Raw genomic sequence first — 11,020 nt, 5'->3', positions numbered from 1 at the left:
CGCAGGGTTCAAAGAAGCTCATTGTGGCCACTGAGAAGAATGTCGTGGCCGCTCTGAACTCCAGGAGCGGTGAAATCCGTGAGTGAAGCGGGGTTGTGTTGTGGAGAATGCGCCTGTTGTGCTAAAATGTGCCGCGTTTTTATACTAATACAGTAACGCTGGTGACATTGTTTTGTCAGAATGAGAGGATTCAGTTAGTGGTTCAAAAGCTGTTGCTTAGGGCAGGCAAGACTGTTCTCTGCAAAAACTCATTGCCGTGAAGAGCTTTGGTTTGAAAGTAGTAACAAATAAATGCCTTTGGAGGAACAAATCTTGTTCTCACTTAACTCTGTTTTCTTCAGTGTGGCGTCATGTGGATAAAGGAACTCCTGAGGGAGCAATCGATGCGATGCTGATCCAGGGGCAGGGTAAGGAGAACACGCAGACGGTGCGCTTGGGCTAGTGGGTGTCTTTCTACCTGGGCCCTCAGTCGCGTGCCAGACCACAAGCTGAACTTGCCAGAACTAATTGCCTTGTTGATCCCGTGGTGGATAAAAGTTTTGTGTTCATCTCCTCTTCATTTCCCGGGCAGATGCCATCACTGTGTCCAATGCTGGACGAATTCTGCGTTCCTGGGAGACCAATATTGGAGGGTTGAACTGGGAGACATCCCTGGACACCGGCAGGTAGGATTTTGTGTTTGTGCTCTTTTTTTTCCTCTCGTAATGCTTGTCTAGGAAGGATGAAAGGGGTTGTTCACCTTATTTGGATTTGTAATACAGGGGAGAAATTAGTTAGATGTAAAGCCTCTGAAATAACGTTGGGCTGAATTCCTTTGGAATGCCTGAAACTTGCAGTTAAATCGAATGCTCTTTCTATTTCTTAGCAAACCAGTAGGAGAAAGAGATACGATTTTTTTTCATAGATGGGTTTTCTCTTTAAATATTCAATATGTTCAGCCTGCATCTAGTTTGAGGGGTTTAGATTCCAGCTCTCTGTTGAGAACAGTAAGGATGAATAAAGTGGATTAGAAATTGTAATTGAAGATTGACGTTAAGTGTTTGAAGAGGGTCTTCAAACAGAGTGTGTGGGTTTTTTTCCTGGAATAAATAGTTTTCTAACTTACTGCTTCTGACCGGTGCTTAGTTTCCAGGCAGCTAGTTTGGTGGGGCTCCAGGACACGGTGAAATACGTGGCAGTCCTGAAGAAGGCAGCCATCTCTCTTCACTACCTTTCCAACGGGCACCAGAAGTGGGTGGAACATTTACCAGAGAGGTAAGAACGTATTTTAGGCAGAAATGTAAACTTCTGATGAGGAGGTTGTTGCCTTGGCCAGGAAGGGTTGCTGCACTTGCCTTAGGCTTTTAAAAAATCTGAAAACAGTTACATGAGCTGATGCTTCATGGTTGCTGCCTCTCTTGCAGTGAGAGTACTCAGTACCAGCAGTTGTATTCCCGTGGGACTGGAGTGATCCACGTGCTTGGAATCGTTCCCCAGAGCCACTTGAACATTTTAACGTTCAGTGTAGAAGATGGAGAAATTACAAAACAGGTAGTGCTCGGTGATGAATGAAAAATATTGAATTTGATGTTAACAAATGTGCTTCCAGCTACGTGGGCTGTGGTGTGGTGTGCAGAGTGATTAATTGTTGTAGTACGGATAATCTGCTCTGTCCCTGTGGCGTTGCCCAGGGGCCAATAAATGGATTTCATTGCTGAACACCCAGAAAGCAAAACTGAATCAGCCTTGCAGCTGTTAGTCAAGTCTATCCTGGAAATCTCAGGCTGGTAGATAGTTTCTCCCACGACCGTGGGTAAAAATAGTTCTGAATTAAATTCTTGGATGTGTCCACGTTGATTGTTTGAAGTTTTTGTTCCGCTGACCACTTCATCTTTTTCTTTGTGTCTCGCTTGGCAGATCAAGGTAGCAGCCCCATGGCTGAAGAGCTTGAACGGCGTCTGCAGCGTGGTGGGGGAGGCGGTGCTGGTGTGCGTGGACGCGGGTGCGCACTCGCTCTACGTTTGCTCCTTGGAGATGGAGCAGGAGATGAAACAGATCCCGCTGCAGGTGAGAAGAGATGACAGAGCGAGGTATGGAATTCACTGTCCAACTGGTTTGGTGACTGAGCCTGGCAGCCTAGGGGGTTCTCATGTTGGTAAACTACAGAATAAGTGAAGAAATGCAGATGGATCTGTAAACGGAAGGAAGGAAGAGAAAATTTTTTGATTAATCTAATCATTTCTTCTGGACTGATGTCTTTAGAGCAGTGGGAGTCTAGGCCTCCTTGCTTATCCTGCCATGAGGAGCTTCTTCCTAAAGCTTATATTGCTGCTGATAAAAGGAAGGTATTAATTTTGGTGGAAAAAACCCCTGTTGCTATGGACATGTATGCTGGTTTCCCTTTCACAGTCGCTTGATCTGGAGTTCGCTGATGGCTTCCAGCCCAAGATACTGGCCACTCAGCCCAATGCAGTCAGTGCTTCGCGGACTCAATTCTTCCTGCAGCTGTCTCCGAGCCACTTCTCCCTGCTGCAGTACAAACACGGGCTGCTCAGTCACCTGCGGGACTTTCAGCAGGTAACCAGGATAAAGGTTCTCAGGCGAGAGGGCCAACTCGTGCTTCAGATTCTTTAAAACTACCAAACGCCTCTGTATTAAGCATTCAGAGCCTCTCTGTTCAATTGTGCTCTTGGCTGCAGCACTCAAAAAACATGTGATTTCATACTGGATGCTTAAATATTTCCGGATGTCAGCCTAGGTGTGCTTTGTGCCAGCAGCGCTCAGCGTTGGGGTACTTCCCTGGTTTTGGGGTGGGTGGTGAGGTGTGAGCCCGAGTGGCCAGTGGTGCAGCAGTACTGCCGTTAGGCCAGCTGAGAGGTTTTGAAAGGCAAAACAAGCTTTAAAAAGCTCAGTAATACTGATCATAATGGTTTAAAAGCCTGTGGCAGGTCAGCTCTTTTCATCTTTGGGAATTATTTGCCGTCTTATAAAAGATAATCTTTTAAATTTCGTTGTTTCACCACCTAAAATTCGACTGTGAAAGATCATCTGGTTTTAATTCCAGTATGGCGTCATTTGCTGCACAGGTAGTTTTTGGAGGGGTTCAGGAATTTTCTTGTTAGTTTTATGATGTTCTACTGTTTTCTCTTTTCAGGCAGCTCTAGTGAGTTTTGCAACGACTGGGGAGAAAACCGTGGCTGCTGTCCTGACCTGCAGGAGTGAACTGGTTAGTCCCATTTGCCTGTGCTGCGTCACCAGCGCAGCTCTTGTACGGATACGCCCCAGGGATGAGTTCCACACGTGTTTTCCTTTCCAGGCCTGGGGATGGGTAGTAACCTGAGGAAGAGGAAGATTTAATTGGCTTCTTAGACACGTGAAGACAGTGCTAACGCAAGCAGGTCTCAGTTACATCCAGCTAAGGCTGTCTCTGGCTGGGGGAAGCATGCTCTGGGCATCGTGGCTGTGTAACCTGGGAATCAGCGTTACTGAGCTGTAGAGGATTCCAGTTCTTAGGGATGCTACACTTACAGGTTTCTTTTTTTTTAAATCGGGAATAGAACAGAACTGTTTCTTGCTTGTTTTCAGAGTCAAGCTGAGGCTTGTCAAGCGTTCAAAAATGTATTTAATTTTTTTTTATATACTCTTACTGGGGTCTGAAGTTGTGTTATCTCTTCTCATCCTCATTTCAGAAACCTGGAAGTTCGGATGGCCTCCATGCCAGAGGTACTCTGGAGGATTCCCGGAAGCAGGTATGAAGTGCTCTTGTTCCAACAACAGCAGGACTTCTTGACAGTCCATTTTATTCCTCTGCATACCGGAACAGAATGGAAAAGGTGTTGCACCATCTCTTTTGGGGGATTGCTCTTTTGTAGTGGCTCATATTTATAATCTAAAAATATCTTGAAGGTGCAGCTCTTGCTGGACATAAAATCCTTCTGCAGGCTTTGGTGAGGCGTGTATGTTTAACTCAGCTATTTTCTGCCTGTCCCTGCAGGAATCCTTAACCTGTTCCAATCAAACCTACAACATCAATCTCTACCTGGTTGAAACTGGCCAAAGACTGTTGGATACCACGATTACCTTTAACCTGGAGCAGAGCGGTGCCAAACCGCAGCAGGTGAGCAGGGAGAGATGATTTGAGTCCTGTGGTTTGTCAGGCTTGCAGTGCCCTCCTTGCCCTGGTTTGGCAGGATTGATCAAGCCCTTCAGACAAGGGGAAAGAGGTTCTTCAGACGTGCCAGATTACTGCGTACAATCACACCGTTTGCTCTGGTTTCACCTGGGAGTTCTTTTTTCTCCAAGGACCTGATGTGATCGTTAACCTTGCTGTTCTGCTTGCTCTTTTTTTCCAGCTCTATATCCAAGTTTTCCTGAAGAAGGATGACTCTGTGGGCTATCGAGCCTTGGTGCAGACAGAAGACCACATGTTAATGTTCCTCCAGCAGCCAGGTGATGGGCACAAACAGCTAGCTCGCTCCATTTTTAATGCTGTGCACCTTGTCACTGCAGGACAAGAAGAAAACTCCAAGTCCCAGATGATTCTTTAATAATTTTCTTTGGAAACTGACACACTGAATTTAACAATTTCATAGAATTTCATAGAATGGCCTAGGCTGGAAGGGACCTTGGAGATCATCTAGTCCAACCTCCCTGTTTTGGGCAGGGACGCCACCTCTCGACTAGACCTGGCAACACATGGGGACCGAGCGGGAATTCTAAGCCATGGGGAGGATACTCGAGATGCTTTCACCCTCAGAAGACATCTTATCTGAGAAAGCAGTTCTGCAGTGCTCTTTGCATGGCAGAACCTTTGAATTTCATGGGTTTTCTGCAGAGTTCAAAACTCTTTGTAGGATGAGAGTTTAAGCCCGGTTGTAGGCTTTCCTCAAAGTTTCTTCAGAAAAGATCCTCATGGCAGAAATGCAAATTCACAGAAAGGGGTGGAAGTCCATCTCGGTGACATGAATTCTCTAGGGTTTAAAAGGCATCCATGTGTTCACCTTGTGTATCTTTTCTTTTAAATAGACTTGGGGACTGTAACTCTTTTAAAACATCAGATTGTTTTTACTCTTCTGTGGTTTTGTTTTCAGTAGTGGCTCCAGTTCCATTAGATACTTGTCTATTGTGGGGTAGTTAACTACGTGATATTAGAGAGATGTGCACAATTTTGTATTTCATTAAGAACAGAGATCGGCATTTGAAGGGCTCACTGTAAGACACTTCTGTGTCGAGCGATGATTTTCCCTCCAGATGTCTATTGCCAGATATTAAGTCGATTTTCCAATATCCTACTGGTTTTTTCTTTCCAGGAAAAGTTGTGTGGAGTCGAGAGGAGTCGCTGGCAGAGGTGGTGAGCTTGGAGATGGTGGATCTACCTCTGACGGGGGCACAGGCTGAGTTGGAAGGAGAATTTGGAAAGAAAGCAGGTAAACCATCGATTGAACAGAATGACCATTGCGAGTTTGGTTTTTTGTAATAAATGTATTTATTGTTTTCTTGTTCTCCTGAGCTGAGAGATAGGATTCACATTTTTGCTCACGGCAGTTAAAATGAGCAGAGGTAAACTCATTTCTGTCTAAATTTTTGAAGTCCGAAGCCAAACCCAGATAACATGAGCGTCTCACGTTGTGATATTCAAAATGCTGTCAGCAGTGGTAGGAGGGGTTTTAGCCGTCTCTTCTCTTAAACTTTTTCCTTTGACCCTTTCTGGAGGACTCGTTTGCAATAGCTTTTATTTTTGCTTTCTTTTTTTTTTTTTTCTTGCTGTCCTGGATGCAGCCATTCAAGGTAACCTCGGACTGCATGTGGTGTTTTCTAATTCTTCTGACTAACGCTTCCTTGTGGAACTTGATCCCCTCTCTGCTTGCCTTCTTGAAATATAGCTGAAGTCTGGTGTTTTGCTTATTTTGTGAAGCTAAATGTAAACCCTGATTGGGCAGCATTAAGTATTTTTTTTAAATTCAAGGGCTTCTCTTACTCTGAGTGCAGAGGGAAAGCCAGACCTTGCGGGAGGGGTAAGCTTAGGTGGGCACTTGCTATGAGCATCCCGATGAGAAAGTAGGAATGCAAAGGGAGAGATTGTGTACTCTGCAAGCAGGTTTGCTTTCAGCTGATGGTGCAAGCATCTTTTTGGAATGAGCTGTGCCAGTGTGAAATGGCAAAAGGCTGGTAAATGCCAGAGTCTGTCATAGAAATCATCACTATGACTTTTCTGTTGCGGAGTGTGAAGCAGAGGCAAAAAATTAGCATAGGTTCATGCATGGCATTTCTTCTACTGGCACAATTTAAATTACGGAGTGTGTTTTCCGTCATGTTACCACCGTTGATCTGTTGGCAGATGGTTTGCTGGGGATGTTTCTGAAGCGGCTGTCCTCCCAGCTTATCCTGCTGCAAGCCTGGACCGCTCACCTTTGGAAGATGTTCTATGATGCCAGGAAACCCAGGAGCCAGATTAAAAATGAGATTAACATCGACAATTTGGCTAGAGATGAATTCAACCTCCAGAAAATGATGGTGATGGTCACCGCTTCGGGAAAGGTGAGGAAGGCAGGGTAGGAATCTGTTTCTAGACTTCAGAGAGTCTCAGATCTGAATTCATACCTCTGTTTTCAGCCAGACTTTGGGCAGAAGGTTGTGAGAAGTTGCACAGAGTGCTTTGTAGTAGCTTGGGAGAGGGGCTGTGACTCTTCTTTCTTTGTCATATGCTGAAGAAAGACGGAGCGCTCGAATGCAAGAGATGTGCCGATCTAAACTTTGGCTTTACCTTGTCTCTCTGCTCAGCTTTTTGGTATTGAAAGCAGTTCTGGCACCATCCTGTGGAAGCAGTATCTCCAGAATGTGAGACCAGGCTCCTCCTTTAAGCTGATGGTCCAAAGAACAACAGCCCATTTCCCACACCCTCCTCAATGCACCTTGCTTGTTAAGGACAAGGTGAGTCCTTTGTCTCTCTGCCTTCACTGAACCTGCTTAGCAGGGAATTCCGCCCTTTCAGAGGGTGAAAGAAAATACCTTTTCAGGCATCATCTGTTTATCACTGATGTGGGGATAGGAGAGTGAGAGCTAGAGGGAAGCAGACACGCTGTTCTTAAAAATGTCAGGTTTCTCATTTTGAAGCCTTTTTATAGGAAGGAAATAATTTCAACCAGTTTCTTTGGTTGCGTGATTTCAGTCGTGTGTGCTCTCCCCAGGTGACAGCGGCTGTCCTTTAGCTGCAGGACGTTTGTACTCCATACGTGAGGGAGGAGGAGACGTTTTTATCTGCTGGGGCTGCCTCAGCAGGTGCCAGATCAGATGTGCTTAAAGCTGTGAACACCATGTCACGCCACTGCGTAGTTTTGATAGAGACATGGAATGGGAGTATATGCACACCCAAACAGTGTTTTGATGCTGGAGTAGCTGAATCGGGGGCATGAATAGTTGATACCAGCAAGCAACAAATAGAAAAACTCTCTCCTCTGCGTTAGAAAATGTTTTGCATCTTGTCTGTTTTTTAGGAAACCAAGATGAGCTTTCTGTACGTCTTTAACCCCATCTTTGGGAAGAGAAGTCAGGTAGCTCCTCCTGTTTTGAAGCGTCCGGTTCTTCAGACTTTGCTTCTGCCTATAATGGATCAGGACTATGCCAAAGTACTGCTCTTGATCAATGATGAGTACAAGGTGAATTGCTTTGCCTGGAGGCAGTTTTGTTCGTGTTCTAGTTAAATATTCCCCACCCTTTTGGAGCAAGGTTAAAAAAAAAAATGTCGTTGAGTCACATTTAACACAAAACTATGAGGTTATTCTGGAAAGACAGGCCTCATCCCGATAGATGTGTTTTGAAATAATCTTTTTTATGTTAATTTTTTGGGGATTTTTTTTGTCTGTAAATTGTTTTTTTTGACTTGTGTTTCCATTCTTCTTTTCCAGGTTACGGCTTTCCCAGCAACTAAAAATGTCCTTCGCCAGTTAGAAGAAATAGCCCATTCTATCTTCTTTTATCTAGTGGATGCAGAGCAGGGAAAGCTGTCTGGATTTCGGCTGAAAAAGGTGCGGAAGACTAATTGCAGTCTGAGTGACATCGTCTTTCTAAATGTCCTCTGGATAACGGTAGATTTCTGTTTGGTTTATGAAGTTTTGCTCAGCATGGCAACAGTTCAGCTCCACAGTGTGCCTAAAACTTGTAAAATTCAAAAGCAGGGAAAGCTTCTGGTGTCTGGTGGAGATGGTGCCTTTCGAGGGCAAGATAAAAACCTCTTACCTTAGGGGTTTTTGTTGTTTTTTTTTCTTGCAGGACCTGTCAACGGAGGAGATGTGGGAGGTGGCGATACCCACCGAAGTACAGAAGATAGTGGCCGTGAAAGGGAAGAGGTCCAATGAGCACGTGCACTCCCAGGGCCGTGTGATGGGAGACCGCAGCGTTCTCTACAAGGTGCCACTGGAACTTTGTCTAGACTTTCTCTGGCTGTGTTACCTCATTGGAAGGGCTTGGCACTATTTTTAGGTTGAGGTTAATTGTCCTGTGGTGCTTTTTCTTTTTCCTGTATATGCATCGGTGTCCGTAAGCCTCTGCACAAGATGTTAATTTTGGTGGAGATTTCTTTTATGAAATGTTTTAATGCAGCAGTTCAGTCAGCCAAACATCTGATGATGGGAAATAGCTGCTTGATTTCCTCAGGTGATTTGTGCTGGGAAGACAGTTTGTTTATTAAATGCCTCATCCCAGATGAAATGCAGATAGATGAGGCGCGCTAAAGCCGGAATCTAAGTTGTTTTGGTTGGTTTTTTTCCTTTTTTTCTAGTCCTTGAATCCAAACCTGCTTGCTGTGGTGACAGAGAGCACAGACACGCATCATGAGCGCACTTTCATTGGAATATATCTGATCGATGGAGTCACAGGCAGGATCATCCACTCGTCAGTACAGAAGAAGGCTAAGGGACCCGTCCACATTGTTCATTCAGAGAACTGGGTGGTGGTAAGAAGTTTTTCTTCTCTTGTTCTTTCATTTGAGAGGTAGGGGCAGTTACTGAACCTGGAGCTTTTCAGCTGCTTTCTCTGATTTCCTGCTACTGCTACGTTATTGACTCTGCTTGCTCTGAAAAATCTGTTCTCATTTCAGTACCAATACTGGAACACGAAGGCACGTCGGAACGAGTTCACCGTGCTGGAGCTGTACGAGGGCACGGAACAATACAACGCCACAGCCTTCAGCTCCCTCGACCGCCCGATTTTACCTCAGGTCCTCCAGCAATCATACATCTTCCCATCTGCCATCAGTGCCATGGAGGCCACCATCACCGAGCGTGGCATCACCAGCCGTCACCTGCTCGGTAAGTCCACGCTCTTCTGTTCTGAAGATGTTCATGCTGCCGGCACAAGCCAGGTTTCGTGCTGAGACCCAAGCAAGATGCAATTTGCTGCTAAAAATCATGGCTGGAGGCTGTTCTGGACTTCAAGCAAGTTCAGAGATAAGCACTGGGAGAGAATTTATGTTAGCTTTTAGAAAATGCTGTCCCAACTGGCCATTTTTAAGATGTATTTCTTTTAATGCACAGTTGGGCTTCCCTCTGGGGCCATCCTCTCCCTTCCAAAGGCCCTGCTGGATCCTCGCCGCCCAGAGATCCCCACGGAGCAAAGCAGGTAAGGAACACATGATAACTGCTGTAACTGCAGCGTGGAAGAGGGATGGATTTTATGTAGAGCAGCATGAAGTAGAACGACTTGTCCTGGACAGATTGAGGGCAATTCTTGCATGAAATTAAGCGAGGTTGCTTTGCTCCCAGTCTGTGACGATGGAATACGTTTGTCTGTGATGCAGCAGGTCTTACCGTTAGCAAAACCAGCCTCTTGTCTGCACAGTCCCTGAAGTTTGTAGAATGACATGTATTTTTTCAAACTTCAGAAGCCTAAAAGGAGGCTGCTGCAGCGCAGTCTGACCCAGCTGGTCTCATCCTGCAGCAAAAATAAACCTGCACTGGGAAAAGCTGCTAAATTTGCTGTTTCGGGTCAGCTTGTGGTAATCAGACTAGGAAACGCAGATGATGTCCTCCATGTGCTGTGTGATTGAGTTTTGATTTCTCATTTAAATGCCTTTCAGAGAAGAGAACCTGATTCCATACTCCCCTGACGTGCAGATCCATGCCGAGAGGTTTATCAACTACAATCAAACCATATCGCGAATGAGAGGGATTTATACAGCCCCCTCTGGCCTGGAGTCAACTTGTTTGGTGAGCGCAGGGTGGAAGCTTCGCTGTAGGGCCGTGGGGTTTGTTGGTGGAGCAGCATGTACCGTAGCCTTTGGCAGAGAGGGCTGTAACGAGGCTGCTCACCGCTTAAACGTTTCTCTTTTTAATCGGAACTATAGACCTGAGCCTGATGTGTCTGGGTTTATGCTCAAAGCTGCATTACCAGCTCACGATCTCATCTCTTTCTAGGTTGTTGCCTACGGCCTGGACATCTACCAGACCCGAGTGTACCCATCGAAGCAGTTTGATGTCCTGAAAGACGACTATGACTACGTGCTCATCAGCAGCGTCCTCTTCGGGCTGGTTTTCGCTACCATGATCACAAAGAGACTCGCTTGAACCGTGCCTGGCGGTAAGGCTGAGGCTGGAGAAGGCATCTGAGAATAAGGCTGAGGCTGGAGAAGGCTTCTGAGAATTCAAACTGGCTGAAGATCTGCCACCCCGCATAGCTGCTGCCTTCGGTCAGAAATTCCAGCTCATGTGTCTGATGGGTACAAATCTCTATTACTTTTTTTTTATTATTACTGGAAGGTCTTTGGGAGAAAAAGCTGCAGCCTAACAGCATGCTGCTGTGTTTTCCGGTGAGAAGAAATGGAAGAGAGATCTAAAAGAGACATTGGTCTGTCACGACTGAGAAAGAACTCTCCCAAATCTTCGTTAAAGCCCTCTGCCATCAAGTCATTTCCCTGGTGTTGGCGAAGATAATATTAAGGATATGCATCCTCTGGGTTCTCTTGACGTCCTGAACGCGAGGAGGCTCGAGGGGTTGTTGGCTGCTGTGACGCGTGAGCTGCTGTGTGGGGGCCTGAGGAGAGGAGCGG

General features: G+C 45.8%; 1 protein-coding gene across 1 annotated transcript; it reads left to right on the top strand.

Moving 5' to 3' along the window:
- Nucleotides 1-8: 8 nt before the first annotated feature.
- EMC1 (ER membrane protein complex subunit 1) lies at nt 9-10,538 on the top strand (the record flags this gene model as incomplete). The annotated part of the gene is made up of 22 exons (XM_009870510.1): nt 9-78; nt 342-407; nt 572-665; nt 1,126-1,254; nt 1,404-1,530; nt 1,897-2,046; nt 2,389-2,556; nt 3,134-3,205; nt 3,669-3,728; nt 3,974-4,096; nt 4,332-4,428; nt 5,289-5,405; nt 6,317-6,516; nt 6,760-6,909; nt 7,473-7,634; nt 7,884-8,003; nt 8,248-8,385; nt 8,756-8,929; nt 9,074-9,284; nt 9,510-9,594; nt 10,052-10,181; nt 10,389-10,538. Coding segments are annotated over 22 exons (2,793 nt in total), but the record flags the coding sequence as incomplete, so codon positions are not given.
- Between the last annotated feature and the right edge of the window lie 482 nt (nt 10,539-11,020).

Source organism: Apaloderma vittatum, unplaced genomic scaffold (genome assembly GCF_000703405.1).
Source record: "Apaloderma vittatum isolate BGI_N311 unplaced genomic scaffold, ASM70340v1 scaffold21725, whole genome shotgun sequence".
Lineage (NCBI taxonomy): Eukaryota > Metazoa > Chordata > Aves > Trogoniformes > Trogonidae > Apaloderma > Apaloderma vittatum.
Note: the sequence above shows the minus strand (reverse complement) of the source record. Positions and strands in the feature narration are given on the sequence as shown.